We start from the raw sequence: 16,562 nt of genomic DNA on the forward strand, positions 1-16,562 counted from the left end.
TTATAGTACCATGATAAAGTTGTTTTTATTTTGCATATTTTCAGGCAGTAATATCGAACATATAACTCTCTTTACAGGAAAAAACAAAAAAGAAAAAGAAGCATAAGAAACACAGTAGAAAGAAGAAAAAGAAGGCTGCTAGTTCAAGTCCTGATTCTCCATAACATTAAGTAAAATCAGGATTCTCTTATTAAGAAAGTGCAATGTCTAAGGAAATTTCAACTGTGAAAATTATGACATATTTACTAAAATGCATGATTTTTCTTGTTTTTAGAATTATTCCTGGACTTTACAGTAGCCACTCAGATGCCACTGTGTGAAAGGGCCATAATTGTTGCCTGCTGCTTGAACATCTTTTTTTTGTTGTTGTTATTGTTCTCTTTCAGTGCATAATAGCTCTGGGAGATAATACACTGCAGTTGTACTAGTGGTTCAGATATTTGGGGATAAAGTGAATATTTTTTACAAAATTACCTAATAATAAATCAATAGAGATTGAATCTGAATACATATATAAGATGTTACCAGAAATATCCAGGCAGCTTGAGTTAGCATTTTTGAAGTAGGAATTATATTGATAGTCCAAAATCCTGACTGTAGATAAGTGTATTTTAATTTTTTTCCCTTGTATACTTTTTATTTACCTGGGGAAGGAACTTTTAGGGTGGGGGGGTGGTTTGCTATCTCTTTAGCTAGCAGAATAGTGTGCCTTTGATCCTCACACATCCTGTTTTTGTGGATGCAGCAGCCATGCTTCCTGGGGAGGTCAGAGCTGGATACCAGCAATCTCACCCTTTACTGAGCTTAGTGACATCCTTGGACTCTGCCTTATGCTGCCTTGAGTGAACCAGAGAAGTGGCCCTGTGCAGCATGAGAAAGCCCCAAAAGCTCTGGAATTTACCTCCACTTAATAATTCTGAATATTTTTTAGCATTACAATGTGTTATATCACGTGAATTAATTTTGACTACACTTTAGCTTTGAAGAGGTACTTTTTGAACTAGATAGCTAAAAGGTTCTAAAATGCATGTTTTATACTGTTAAATTTTAACTAGTCAGAAAGATTTTATGTAACCAGTATAGTTAAAATTTTTTGTATGAACTTTGTTTAGGCTGCAATGTTTAATTTTTGTAACTCCTTACTCTTGCTATCTTAAGTTCATTACTGTGTTTGATGGCATACTTGCCCAAGGTATTTAGCATGTAAAAAGCAGGTTTTGATATATTTTTTTTAACAGCTTCATATTGAAGTTGAGATTTAACATAAACAAGTTGAGTGGCAGGCCTGTAATGCTGTGTCTTGTTACATAAAGCTATTGCCAGAATCTTAGTAAATATGTTTTAAAAGTTTCTTGTGTTTGCATATTAATAACAAACTATGACAAGTTAAATTTAAGTAAGAAATACATTATTGCTCTTCCTGTCTCATATTTTACTAAGATTTTGTGCCTCTCCCATTTGTATACTAGTAATGTTAAAATGAATTGATAAATCACTTTCACTCTACATTTTTATATAATCAAATTCCATTTAATATTAATTTGATGTACAATTATGCCTGTTACAGAGGATGTGCTAATTATAGTGGTATATGCTAAACATTTTGGCATGACAAGAGGCTGAATAAATAGCTATTTTATTTTAAAATAGCTGTGTTCTTACCAGCTCTCTTTGGGTCACAAGTATAGTTATGAAACCCTGCTATATGTTAAGTAATACATAAATTGTGTCCCCAGGTTTTTATCTATAAAAATAACACATTCCTTAGTAAAGTTTTTTTAATTTTACACTTAGAGCTTCATACTTTTCTATATGCTCTTGAGGACATAGCAAATTTGAGGAATATTTTTTACATCCAAAATAAGTTCTAATAATTTGTTCTTGAAAATGCTAAGAGATAAAGTTTATCAGGATATTTATAAATCAGTTTTGCTATGAACATGAAAGTTTGACCTTGCACACTGGTCCAGTATGTATTTTGAGCTAGAATAGAGAAGAAGGTAATTTAGGAAAAGAAAAAAAAAGTCTATCTTGTGTTGACTTCTAAGAACCACCTTTTTCATTATTCTTCTGATTGTAACCATAAAAGTCTTCCAATAGGGTATGGGAATAAAATGATAGGGTTTTATTTTATCAATTATTATGTTCATTCCAAACTTATTAATAACATCTTTGAGCTTTCTCCCCCCATTAATCCACCCTTTTTCTTGAATAACCTCAAGAAAATTTTATAACACACGTGTGATTTGGATATTAATGCCAGGGTAACTGCAAGAAAATTGGCTTGGGTCTGGATAGAAAAATTTACTTTATACCAGCATTACTTCTTTCTGGTTGTCTTGGAGTCCTTCATTTACCCTTAGTATATTTAGGTGTTTTCAGTAGCATAAAAGTGTCTTGAATTTATTTTATCCAGTGTACAGGCTCATATTCCTTCAGTCAGGATGTACTGAAAGCCTGTTGCCTAATTTTCTTCCATTTTATAGAGAACAATAGACTTGCCTCAGAAAAACTAAGTCAGAATGGCTATTCAGACTTCAGTAATAGGTTTCACATTTTCAAAATTTCCAGTTTTCAATTGAAAATCTATAAACATCTGGCGTTTCCTTAAAAACTGAAAAAAAATTTGATCAATTGTATTTGCCTTATTTTAAAACTCATTTTTATAATTTATAAAAAAATTTGGCAAGAATATAATGTCCTAAATTCTGAATACCGTTTTAGGTCAGTTTCCTGTCTTAGCACATGGTAGGTCAGTGATGGATTGGAAGATGTTTGTTTTCTCTATTAGGATTTTATGACAGTTGACATTTTAGCCAGCTTTGTTATAATCACACCAAATTTCCTACCAGTCAAACCTAAGTTTGAAAAGTAAAAGTGGAATTTTATATGTCTCTAGAAGCATCTAGATTGAGGCCCTTGTTTAGATATCAGAAGGTGCCTGGTTAAGAGCATAAAGGAAGTTATAACCTTTGAAGTTCCTGTTTATAGACTAGAATAGTATTTTATTTAAATTTAAAGAATAAAGGTTTTAGTTATATTTAGTTATTAATGATGTGTTCTAATAGGAGAAAAACCATCTTCAGTGGTAGAATTTGTGCTGAGAAGTGTAAACGGCAATTATATCAAACACCATTTTTGGTGGTACTTAGCACCACCCCCCCAAAAAAATGTTGGATTTGCTATATTTCAGATCACAATAACCTTAATGAATTTACTGCATTTATTTGGTTGGCAGGAACCATTTTTGTATATTTTTCCTATTACTTGAGAACCTTCTGTGTTTGGTTGCTGGGATATTGTCATAGTTACATTCCATGTTGGGTATTAGAGTTGTGACTAGAATCAGTGGCAAACCAAGACACCCAGGCTTGGGAAGTCTGCCGTGTGTTGAAGCCACACTTGACATGGACCAGAAGACTCTGAAGAAACTGGTGGAATCCATAACTAAAACCGTCAAGAACTGTAAGTACTAACTAGACTTTGAACACTAATTTATTCAATCAAATATAAACATTGATAGATACATTGGTTAGACATTAGCAAGCAACCCTCAAATAGAGCCCCTCTATTTCCTATCTAATATTTTGGCCATTTTTAAATAGATAAGTAAACAATTATGTGCACTTACACAAGAAAACATTTTAATTACCAGGTGTCCTAAAATATATTTGGTTATGTGAAAAGAATTTTTCCTATTACTTGAGAATTAGGTAATAGGCTTGGGTCTGGATAGAAAAAATTACTTTATACCATTTTAAATACTGAAGGTTTATCTGCCAACCAATGACTGATTTTATTATAGGCAGAATTTGAAATTTAATCAGAAATTCTAAATTACAAAGGTTTTACAAGTTCCCTGAATTCTTTGGCTTTTCACACAAAACCTATTCTGACAGACAATTGATTCTTCACTTTAGGGAATTGATGAAGATACATGAGATACTTTAGGTGTTGAAGAAATAGCACAGTGCTTTCTACATGGCAAGTGTTTAATTTTTATTGAAGCTAATGAATTTTAATAGATATTTTAGAATCCTTGCCCAGATTGTCTCAAAAGTAATTCTACAAGGGGAGCAAATGTGGCTCAAGCAATTGGTTGCCTGCCTCCCACATGGGAGGTCCCAGGTTTGGTTCCCTATCCCTCCTAAAGAAGACGAACTGCTGACAAGTGGAAGTGTCCCAGATTTGATTCCCGACAGATGAGGGAGTCATCCATGGGGGCGAGGGGGGAGTGGGGATAAAAAACTTTTTAAAAATTAATCTTAGAAAATTTTGTGTCTCAGGCATGAGAAGCAATCCTGACTGGTAATTCTAAGAGAATATGTTTTTAGATGAGGCAGTTACTTTATTTAGCCATTGTTCCATAGTCTCGTTATTGGACATTTCCATTTTCCCTTGTGTGACCTTGAGAGAATGGGCACCATCTTGTCCAAGAATCTCATTGTTTACTTAATTCTGTTTTCTCTTAATCCACCTGGGTTTTGAACAATCTCAGTTCTTCAGACTTTTATATATATAAAGGGCCTGTTATATATCCCTTAAGTTGTGTAGTTCAGATCTGTTCTGCAGATCTGGCCAATGCTGACTATATCTGCTGCTTTCCTAACAGAGCTAGGGTTTTATAACATTCGGAAGAAAATTTTGAATGCTTTTAAAATCTAATTCTACTCCCCCATCCTACAGGAATTGTTTTTAGCAATGTCTGCTCCCTGAAATGTTTAATATAATGTATCAATAAAAGCAATTTCCTGAAATAGTCTGTAGGCATGAGTATGTAGTAACTGATCAAGACCATGTTCCTTATAGTCTTCTACAAAGTGGGTAATTTTAATTACTGTAATTATTGTTTGATATAGGAATGAATGGCAATATTTCTTCCTGTTTCCAAAGCTTTTGATGCATTAATTTTCAAGTTAGGATTACTAGTTCAGGCCCTGAATGCTTAAATGTAGTTTGCTCAAGGTCCTATACCGTTGTAGCCATATTACTGTTTTACACTCTTTAACTGACATTTATTGAGCTCTTTATTTGCCAGACATTGTTCATCATTGTTTATTCGCAGGACAAACCCAACCTTACCTATTTTTGGATGAGGAAACCAAATCTTAAGTATTGTGTCTCAACTCCTACAGCTAGTGAACTTTTCTGGTAGAGGCAAAGTTAGAACACAGTCAGATGCTCAAGCCTGCATTCACACAATCTTTATTTTTTAAATTAATCCTGCTGGTCAGTGTTGTAGACAGCCCTCATGGTCTTTCCCTACATATGTTCACTTAATTGCACAGTAAAAATTTGTTGAATTTAATTTACCTCAACCTTGGATTTCTCTAATAGAGACCAGATGAACACTCGTCCTCCTCTCATGACCAGAATTTGACCCTTATTGGTTAGGAGTCACTACATGACGCCTCAGATCCTCAAAAAGTTGGTTACCTCTACTGGCCTCACAAAGGAAATTCATTACCTCACCAAGTAGCCATTTCCTTTTTTTTTTTTTTTCCCCCAAACTGCTTTAGGATGTTTTATTCTAGATTTAGTATAACTTCTACTCATTGATCTTCACTGGGTAGAGGTTATAATGTAGAATAAAAAACATTCACCAGCTAGCTAGAGCTGCACTGTCCAATATGATAGCCAGTAGTCATGGGTGGCTATTTATGTTAAGTAAAATTAGAAATTATTTCTTGTTCATATAAGCCATATGTTAGGAGGGTAGTGGCCACTGAACTGGATAGCACAGATCTAGAACATTTAAGTCATTTCAGAAAGTGCTATTGGGAAGCACAGCTCTCATGTCATATAATCTAGTCCCTTTTCCAAATAACCCTTTAATCTAGTGGAGAAGGCAGGTGAGTTATTACTTCAGGGTGTAATAAATGCAATTGTGAAAGTAGTACAATATATAGGGAAAGGATGATCTGGGGTAATAGGAGCTAAAGGAAGTATTTTCAAAGGCAGTGGGGTCCTAGACCATTTGGGGACAAGAACTGTTGAGGAAACTATAAAGATACTGTTGTTTTAATGGTGTTTTAGGAGACTGTTAGTAGTTCAGTATTGCTGGAATTTAAGGAAGAGGCAAAGGGTTTTGGGAGGTGGGCAAAGCTAGCTAGCAGAAGGCCACATTAAAGATCTTGTCGTCCCCCTCTCCCCCCCCCCTTTTTTTTTCCTATACACAATGGAGATAGAATTTTTAAAAATTTATTATTATTTTTTAAAATATTCACTTGGGCAAGTAGCATGGAAGACAATTGAGGTTGGCTGTAATGAGCATCAGCTTCAAGGGCATTGCAAACTGCTGTATCACAGGGCCCCATGCTTGATTTAATGTTCTGTCATTGACCTAAAATAATTTTTGAGCAAAGGACCCACCTTTTCATTTTGCATTGGGCCTTGCCAGTTATATAGCTGATTCTATGTACATCTTACTCAAATTGTCATAGGATAAGTGTTCCCACTATCAGAATCACCTAAGGGTTTGTGTTGAAAATGCAGATTCCTGGGTACCACCGTAGACTTAACTAAAAGTCTTTTCACGTGCGGCCAGGGGATCCAAATTTTTGACTCCAACTATTAGACATACTGAAGATTTCTTGACTTTAAATTGCCCTTCTCGGGTGAAACTTCAGTTCTGTCAACCAAATACCAATTCCTCCTTATTTGATCATTGAACCTAGAACCTGTTTTTCCGATGTAGTGTCATTTAGTCATAATTTTTACACATGTAAATTAGTGAACTTTTTTTAGGTAAGTGAAGAATTTAAAAATCATTCCAAATAAGTTTCTTCATGTTTGATTCAACTGGAATCTAGAGGTAATTTTGGATACTCTTACCAGCATGAATTCCTTCTTCAGTTTCACATCCTCTAAACTTGACAAGTACTCCAGTATCTGTCACTTCACCAGATATTGAATGCCTACCACTGTGCTAGGCACTACTGGATATTGAATATAGTAACATGCTAAAGAGCATCTTGAATTAAAATGTTCAGTCAATTGTCTATAATCTTTCAGTCTGCATTTTTATATCTTAACTATAAGAAAGTCATTAGATTTTCTCAGAAGCCTTGTTAAAATAGGTTATGAACTTCACTTCTCCGATCCACTCCTACCAGAGGGAGGTTGTAAGTTAAATCTTGTATGATTTGCCTTTGAATCCATGAGCTCTTCTTCCCTGAATTTTTCTAGTTTTTAATACAACTGGTCATCTTCTGGCACTTGGCTCAAGATTGCTTCAGGGTCCACTGTCTCACCTTCACTTTTTGTGAAACAAATAACATGGGCCAATACGTTTGTATTTCATGTGTTAGTATACATACATATTTCCCAGGTCTGTCTGCTGAGAGGGCCTAGAAGCAGTAACACCTCAATAGCAATAGCATCCAAATCTTGATTTCTAAATACTGTTCTCCAGTAGAAAAAGCCAGGGCTCCTTGGAGAGAAGGCTGAACAGAGAAAATGCAAGATGAGCCTGGAAAGCAAGGAAGTGTTCAAAAAGTAAATGTATGGGGATATGTCAGGAACTTGGTAACATAAAGAGTTCCCAGTGGCCAAAACTGGAAAAGTGGGCAACAAAATACCATAGTATTGGAATATAACCCACAGTATAAAATGAGTCCACAATGGTAGGAATAAATGATTGAATAAATAGATGGAGGACAAAAGGATAATTCTTCCTTACAGAAACATAAATTGATACCCCCTTCCAGAAAGTGAGGGTTGATATTTTTTTAGAGTGTGGGCTGCACTTAGTGACTTTGCTTCTAAAGACTAGACTATGGAAAGGGAAAAACAGAAACTACAGTGGAGAAGCCTGGCAGACTAAACAAGTGATCAAAGTTGACATCACTAGTGATGCATATTGATTTCATTTGCCCCTAATAGGATGTGATTAGAATGGCACTTTTAACTTTGTGATATTCTCCAAAACAGCCAGTCTAATAAGAAAAATATTAGGCAAACTCATATTAGGAAACATTCTCTAAAATATGTGACCAGTACTCAAAAAACTCTTAAGTTGGAAAAGACATGCAAATATATCTTGGATTGGATCCTGGAATTTTTTTTTAAAAGTATGTAAGTGGAAAAACTTAAAATCTGAATAAAGTTGTTTAGTTAATAGTAACTGTGAAGTAGGAACTTTTATGAATTTCAAAAAGAAAAAGCTTATGTTTTTGAGCTAATGCATTCTGTGGGTGTGAGACACCCACACCCACAGTGATTGGACTGCATCAGTGAGGTGTGAGCCAACTTGGATCCCCGCCCTCCTGCTGATATAAACAAGAAGGAAGCCACCATTTTGATGCAGCCATGTGAGAGAAAGGACTCCAGGTTCACCCACTGCTGAGCTCAAGGAGAGATGACTGATGGGCCACACTTGACTTCAGGGAAAAACTAGAGACCAGCAGACCCACTTGTCTTGTACTGATCACATGGCAGGATGCTAGGATCAACAACTGACTGATGAGAAAACATCTCTGATGCCTTGATTTGGACATTTCACGGCCTTGGAACTGTAAACTCTTAAGCTATATAAAAATCCCCATTGTAAAAGCCAACCCATTTCTAGTGTTTTGTATTGGTAGCCCTGTGGCAAACTAAGACAGTAATGTGCCAGTGTTATTTTACAACTTTTGAGAAATGTACCATGGTTATGCAAAATGTAAACATTAGGGGGAAACTGAGTGAATATATCTCTGCATCACTTCTATAAGCCTAAAATCCTTTTGAAATAAAATAGTTAAAACTATAAATATGTGCCCATGTTTTGCATCTTAACCCCATTCCCATTATCCACGATTTCTCCGAGGCCTTTCTACATCATGAGATATAAGCTACACATACTAAGTAAGAATCTTCAAGTGATTTGTATGCATATTAAAATTTGAGAAGCACGAGTTTAGGGTAAATAACAACAAGTACAAAGCAAAAGAAAAAACTCAAATACCTAAAAGAGAGCTTTAGAAAATTATAAGGACTCTACAATATTTCTCAGCTGTTAAAAACTTTATGTAAGCCCTGTGGAAGTTTGCAGTCAAGGCATGAGCATTGAGGTATCAATAAAACAAACTGCCTGAAAAAATAAAAATAAGTTTAAAAAGTGTTTATGGAAATTTTGGAGCAGCTGTAATGTGTTCATTGAAACCATCATGATAAAAGAATGTACACTGGAAAGTGGATTTGGCTCAACTGATAAGAGTGTTCGCCTACCACATGGGAGGTCCAGGGTTCAAACCCAGGGCCTCCTGACCTGTGTGGTGAGCTGGTCCATGGACAGTGCTGATGTGTGCAAGGAGTGCTGTGCCATGCCGGGGTGTCCCCCATGTAGGGCAGCTCCCAAGTGCAAGGAGTGCACCCCTCAAGGAGAGGTACCCCGCACGAAAAAAGTGCAGCCTGCCCAGGAGTGGCACCACACACACGGAGAGCTGAGGCAACAAGAGACACAGATTCCCGGTTCTGTTGACAATAATGCAAGCGGATGAAGAAGAACATACAGTGAATGGGCACAGAGCAGGCAACGGGGCTGGGGGGTGTGGGGAAGGGGAGAGTTTTTTAAATAAATATGTAAAATTTAAAAAGTACATTGAACTACACCTAGAAGAAAGAATAAAGTCCTACACCAAAATGTTAACATTTGTTATGTTAGAATTATGGGTGATTATATTTTTCCTTTTTATCTACTAGAAGTTTTTGGAAATTATGTTTTTTTTTTTAATTAGAGAAGTGGTGGGCTTACATAAAAATCATGCATAAAATACAGAATTCCCATATACCACCGTATTATTAATACTTTGTGTGGAAATTTTACAATCAATGAAATCAAGTTCTTATAATTTTACTACTAAGTATAGTCCATGGTTTAATTTAGAGTTCACTGTGTTGTGCAATTCCATGGATTTTTAAAAAATTATAGTACCATATATACAACCTAACATTTCCCCTTTTAACCACATTGAAAGATATAATTCAGTGCTGTTAATTTTGTTCACAGTGTCGTGCTACCATTACCACTATCCATTACCAAAACTTCTCCATCATCCCAAATAGAGAACCTGTATATTGGAAGCTTTGACTCCCTATTCCCTACCCATACCCAGTCCCCTGAAACCTATATTCTAGATTCTGACTCTGAGTTTGCTTATTGTAATTATCCATATCAGTAAGGTCATACAGTATCCTTTTGTGTCAGTTTATTTCACTCAACATGATGTCTTCAAGGTTAATCCATATTGTCACATGTATCCGAACTTCATTTTTATGACAATATTATTCCACTGTATTTATACAACATATTTTGTTTATCCATTCATCAGTTGATATGCACTTGGGTTACATCCATCTCTTGGTAATTGTGAATAATGCAAGTATGAAGATGTGTGTGCAAATACCTGTTTGAGTCCCTACTTGCAATTCTTTTGAGTATATATAGTATTACTTTTAAATGAATGTAGAAAATGTTTAAATTTACAAAAATAAACTCGAATGTTGTCTGCATAACATCCTGTCATGTTCCTAGGAGTTCTTAAACTCCCACAATTTTTATCAGCCCTACCTGTATATATTCTTTTATTTATTTATTTATTTTCTTTATTTTTTCTTTTCTTTCTTTGTTTTTAGGGGCTGGGGACTGTACTGGGACTTCATATGTGGGAAGCCGGCACTCAACCACTGAGCCACATCAGCTCATCTGAGAGGGTTTTTAGTTTGTTTGCTTATTGTTTGTTTTTTGTTTGTTTCTAGAAGGCACCAGGAACTGAATCTGGGACCTTCCATATGAGAAGCAGGTGCTCAACTGCCTGAACCACATCCACTCCCCTATATTCTTTTAAATTCATTGTGATTCCTTCCCAAAATGAGAGTTGTTAAATTATCCTTTGGCTTCCCCATTCATTGATTTATAAATCATGCCATGAGTTTATCAAAGGACAGGAGATTCCATCTTAAAAATTTTACACTAGGGGTCACAAACTCAGATATGTCAAGTATCAGATGAGTAAAGTTGGTCAGGTGTAAGTCAATAAGCTGTGGTAGGGATTGGACAGTGTGGCTCATAAAAAGTCATAAAAAGCAGCAGCTGATATTTTATTACAGCCTACTGCAGCTATGTAGGCTCATTGTTTCAAGACTTCAATTCTTAGAAAAGAGTTTTAAAGCACTATGAAAGCCAATCAAAACATGTTTATGGGCGAAATTTGATTTGTTAGCCTAGTGGCTCAAATTTTATCCTTTGACTTAAAATTTTCTTGAAAAGTAAACAGATTTTTTAAGTAAGTTGGAGCAGACAGTATCTTTGAATCCTCTTATAAACTAGATATCTCCCTTATATGCATTTTATCAAAATTATGAAATGAATTGTACATAATATTAGTATCATTATAGTTTTCAGGGCCATGAAATTTTATTGAAAATGTACCTGCCTCACCAACTTTAATAAATACTATAAAATAATCTAGCAAACTCTGGAGGATTTTGCTGTTCTGGTTATCTACGGCCACTTAACAGATCATCCCAGCTGGTTAGCTTAAGGCAACAATGATCATTTAATTATCTCATGGTTTCTGTGGGTCAGGAATTTGAGAAGGGTTTGGCCAGCTGGTTTGACTCAGGGTGTCTCATGCAGTTGCAGTTACATGGTGGCTGTAGCAGGGAATAGGGGCTGGAATTGCTGGGGACTAGCCAGGCATCTCTCTTTCTCTAGACTTGTTTTGGCTTCCTTACAGGATGGCAGCTTCAGAGCAGCTGCATCCCCTTTTATGACTTAGCCTTGTTAGTCACATAGCCTGATTTTGACTGTACTATTGTTGGTTAGAAAGATCACAAAAATCTCCCCAGTTTCAAGTGGAGGAGACATAGACTCCCATTTCTATAAAAGGAGTATCAAAGTCACATTTCTGAGTATGTGGGATAGTGTGATAGTTTGATATTATTTATGAATTGCAAAAACAGATACTGATAATGTTTGTAAACTGGTCTTTCTCTGGGTGTGATACCCTTTGATTGTAGTAGATTCAGATGAGATATCTCTGATTAAATTATGTTAAGATTAGGGCTTTGATTCAACAGTAACATTAGAGTGTGACTCAGTGTTGAGTCCCAGCCCCCTTGGTGGGCTGATAAAATAGACTCTCACACAGAAGACACAGAGAAGGAAAACACAGAGGAAGAGAGACAGCTCATTAGACACAGCAGAGGCCCTGGAAAGAAACAAGCCTGATAGTCTACAGCTGACCTCGTGAAGAGGAAGAGAGACGAGCCTTATGCCAGTCTACAGCTGAGATCAGAAGAAGCTGGAACCACGGAGCCTTAAGAGGAAGAAGGAAGACCAAACCCTTGCAGACATCACCTACCATCTTGCTTCAACATGTGGCAACAGTTTGGTGAGAAAGTACTTCTTACAGGACTTTGAGTTGTACTTTTTAGGGCCTTGTGACTGTAAGCTTCTACTCCATATAAATACCCTTTATAAAAGCTGACAGAGTTCTGGTACTTTGCATCAGCACCCCTTTTTGGCTGACTAACACAGATAAAATATATTATTACGATCATTGGGAAAATGCAACCTGCCACATCTGGATGTACCATTCATAAGGCAGTTATAAGAATTTGCTGCCAAAGTGATCTTTCTCAAATGCAAATTTCACCCTGTTAACTTGCCAGTTAAAACTTTTCAATAAGCTCCCACTTGTCTGTAAAATGAAGCAATTCTGCCATCCTTCCACACCAAACCATGTGCAGCTCTCAGAACATGCTGGACTTCAACTTGTCTCGATGCCCTCAAGCTGCCCTCTCTGGCAAATGCCAATTCTTTTGGCAGGCCTAATCTCAACTGACATCTCCTTAGGACTCTACTTAATCTCTGGCCTTTGCCCACCAATTGATTATTCCCTTCTTGGGACCACTGCTATACAGCATCAATCATTGTGCTTATAATACTTTATTATGCTTCCTTCTTTCTGAACATACTTGAGGGCAGGAACCATTGTCTCGCCAGTGTCTGATTCATGAGAGACCCTTAATAAAAGCTTATGGATTAGTAAAAATGATCTTTACTCCTATTGCAAGGCTTCACAGTTACAGTGTGCTTATACTAAACAAGGAGCCTGAGGATCAAATTCAGTTTGTAAGATAATATAATTAGGCACCTTTGTAATTGCTTCTATTTTAGATTTAATCAACCAATACCCTAAGAGTCAAATTATTCTTTTGACCACAGTAGAAACCCTACTGTTGTAAACTGCATATTTGCTATGTGTTGTCACTGAGACCACCTGAAAAATAACTTTTTTTCTTCCAACCTTCCCCACAGAAGAAAGAAGAAGGGAGAAGAGAAAGAAGAAGAAAAAGGAAGAGAGAAAATAGTAACAACTTTCCTTTCTAACTCTAGTTCTTTCAAGTAATCCTTGATTCATAAAATTAGACTTTTAGAGACCGAATGAATCTTAGAGCTCATCTAGGACTTTATCCTATTTTTATAGATGAAGACGCTGAGGCAAAAAGAGCACATGTGGTTTGTCTGAAGTTTCTCAACTATTTAGAATAAGAAATAGAAGTGGGACCCATATGCTTACATCTTAGTATCACAATCTACTAAACCTAATCCCTTGGTTCTCAGTTCTGACAGTGCATCAAAATCACCTGTGTTGTTTGTAAAAATCACCTGTATAGTTCAGTAAGTCTGGAGGGAAAATCAATAACATGAATATTTAAAAGTTCCAGTAATTAGTTACAAAGCCCCACTGAGTTTTCTCAGTTTCAGGCTCCCTTCCCCACTATGCTGGCTTGAGTCTTTTGTGGACCCTAGAAAATTATGTTCTTTAGCTGACTCCTGTGCATGTAAACCTATTTATGTGGGACTGTCTGATCACTATTGATTAGATCACTTCAGTTAAAGGCCTTTGATTAGATTGAGGGACCCAGAAGGGTCTTAATCCTTTATTAGAATCCTATATAAATGGAGACAAGCCACCATTTTACCCTGCCATGTGAGAAAGGACTCCAGGATTGCCTACAGACACAGAAAGAGAAACCCAAAAGGCTGAGAGAGCAGCTGGAGGCTGGAATCAGTGGAACAGCCAAAGCTGAGCAACGAGGCCCAGAAGAGAGAAGGGAGAGATGAACCATATTCCTGATTGCCCACAGCTGAGCTCAGGGAGAAAGTGAGCCTGGAGGAGAAGGCAGAAACCAGGTACCATTTTGCCTTGCCACATGCAGGAGTCCAGGACCACCACAGCCAAACTTTGGTGAGACAGTATCTCTTGATGCCTTAAATTTGGACATTTTCACAGTGTTGAAAGAAAGAAGTAATTGGAAGACATTCTGAAAAGCAAGAAGGAAATTCTAATTGAGCAAGAGCAGCATGCATGAGGAGCACCACCAAATGGGGGTCCTGCTTGATAGGCTAAGCTATCGAAGCAGCTTATATGGCTGTTCAGGAGGTGGGGGGTGAAGAGTGAGGGATGCATGGGTTAATCAGGGCAGAGTGTCCTTGGACAGCAGTCCGTTAATCAGCAAACTGCAGGAGCAGGATGTCTGTGCAAGATCTGGGACATCTGGTGACTTTTAGCAGACTCTCTGTTGCCAGCCTTAACTTGTTTGCTAGTTCCCTTTCCTCACAGGGGCAGGGGTCTTTGTCACTACCACAGAGGATCATTGGTATGTCAGCTTAGCTCACTTGGCTTCCTTTCCTTCTTCATAGTTCCACTGGAAAAAATGGAAGCTCAAGCAAATCAAGGTGGTTAGTAAAGTCATTTACCATTGCATTTTCACATCTGCCTTGGAACTGTCAGCTTTACCTTAATAAATTCCCATTATAAAAGCCAACCCATTTGTGATATTTTGCATTGGCAGCCTTTAACAAAGGTACCCATTTTCTGTACTCATTTCAACCTCCCTAGTCCAAGCTCTATTATTCCACACCTGACTTCTGTGCTTCAAGCTTTTCCCCTTCAATACAACTTAGCCAGATGAATTTTTATAAATCACTTTTACTGTCATGGCCTTCCCCTGTTTCAAAATCACCAATGGTTTAAGGTAAAGATTCTCAACTCGTAGTGCACTGAAGAGTCAACTGACCTCTTGTTTAAAAACTGATTCCTGAGCACTTAATATTAGATACCGATGGTTCTGATGATAAAGAAGATACAAATACCTTCAGGAAGATGGTGGAATAGAAAGACACAGGATTCTCTTCTCTCCCAGAAAAACAGTAGAGGACAGGAAGAAACAGCTTGGGAAAAAATGCTCTAAGGTTTAGGACACCAGGGGAAGGCTGGATACCAGAGAGAGTGGTGCAGGAAAAAAATCTCAGACTGTGAGTAGAAGCTTCAGCTGCCACCATGAGTACTCTTCCCCCATCCTATGAATGGATAATTTTGAATTCTCCAGCCTCAGACCAGCAGCCACAGACAGAGGGGCCCGTAGGGATCCACCTCCTCAGGAAACGGGAGAGAGGGATGCAGCCTAAGGCTGATTCAGCTTTTGGCCAAGAAATTTGGTCTGCTGTATCCCTTGAGCCATTTCATGCCAGGAGGGGCCACACCATTGTTTCACCTGGAAACTGGCAAAGGACTAAAAAGATCAAGCCTCTAAATCACCCTCCCTACTGACCAGACTGGTTCTTGAGGACACAGAGGGTAGTGGAATTACTTCCTGCCCAGGAAAAGACAGGTGGCTGCCAGCAAAATTTGGAGAACAGACTCTGAAAGTTTGAATTGAAGGCTCTGAATAGCCCCCAGGCAGGATCCTGTCACACTATTGCTGCGGGTGTTGGAGAGAACAAACTCAGACCAGGCTTTGAACTGAGAGGGCTACCAAAGAGCTCCACCTACTGGTGGGCCAAGAAAGTGCATGTAAGGAAATTTAAAAATAAAAGGCTTTTTCCAGCCTTTCCAACCTCCCTCCCCAAACCCTGGGAAGCAGGCCAACAACCCATTACTGGGTGCATGGCCCAGATTTGAGCAACTAACAGAGCCAGTCCTAAAGACCTAAAACAGTTTGAACCAAGAACCAAAGAATGGCAGTTAACACATCCCCTTGCCATTAAATCCCTATGAAAGAGAGAGAAATTGAGCATCAGAGTAAACTCCCCAACATAAGATGCTTAGACATAAATAAAAAATTACAATCATACTAAGAAAATGGAAAAAAATGGTCCAAACAAAGGAATATATTAAAACCCCAGCTAAGACACAGGATTTCAGACAATCAATGAGATTCCTACAAATTTTCAAAATAAAATTAAAGATGGCTTAGCAATATGGCTAAAAATAAGGCATCCAGAAGACACTGAGCAAGCACAAAGAAGAATTTGAAAATCTGAATAGAAAAATAACAGCTCATGGGAATGAAAGACTTGATAGGTGAGATCAGAAACACATTAGAGGCATACAACAGCAAACTCAAAATGACAGAAGAAAGAATAAGTGATAAAGACAACATGAAATAAAAGAAAAAAAGAACAGGGAGAGAAAAGAATTGACATTTGAGCAGGGGCTCAGGAAGTTGAATGGTAACACAAAGCACAGAATTTCAGGAGGAGACAAGAAGGGAGAAGGGACAGAAAG

At 37.3% G+C, this 16,562-nt stretch overlaps 2 protein-coding genes across 9 annotated transcripts in view; both read left to right on the forward strand.

Moving 5' to 3' along the window:
- The window catches only part of FAM133B (family with sequence similarity 133 member B), a 32,520-nt gene extending 23,767 nt beyond the window's left edge, over positions 1-8,753 (forward strand). For 3 of the 8 annotated variants that reach the window (XM_058296980.2, XM_012518477.4, XM_058296981.2), the window contains one exon: positions 78-4,757. In XM_058296980.2, coding sequence (XP_058152963.1) covers positions 78-164 — 87 coding nt within the window. In that variant the 3' untranslated portion in view covers positions 165-4,757. Of the gene's footprint in view, positions 1-77 lie in introns of all 8 variants that reach the window. The other 5 variants (XR_009185828.2, XR_011648818.1, XM_058296977.2 and 2 more) reach the window with 3 other exon arrangements.
- LOC139436096 (calaxin-like) overlaps positions 3,318-16,562 on the forward strand; it is a 28,039-nt gene continuing 14,794 nt past the window's right edge. Inside the window, exon 1 of the mRNA XM_071215171.1 lies at positions 3,318-3,465. Within this exon, the coding sequence (XP_071071272.1) occupies positions 3,318-3,465 (148 nt within the window). The remainder of the gene's footprint in view (positions 3,466-16,562) is intronic.

Source organism: Dasypus novemcinctus, chromosome 5 (genome assembly GCF_030445035.2).
Source record: "Dasypus novemcinctus isolate mDasNov1 chromosome 5, mDasNov1.1.hap2, whole genome shotgun sequence".
Taxonomy (NCBI): Eukaryota; Metazoa; Chordata; class Mammalia; order Cingulata; family Dasypodidae; genus Dasypus; species Dasypus novemcinctus.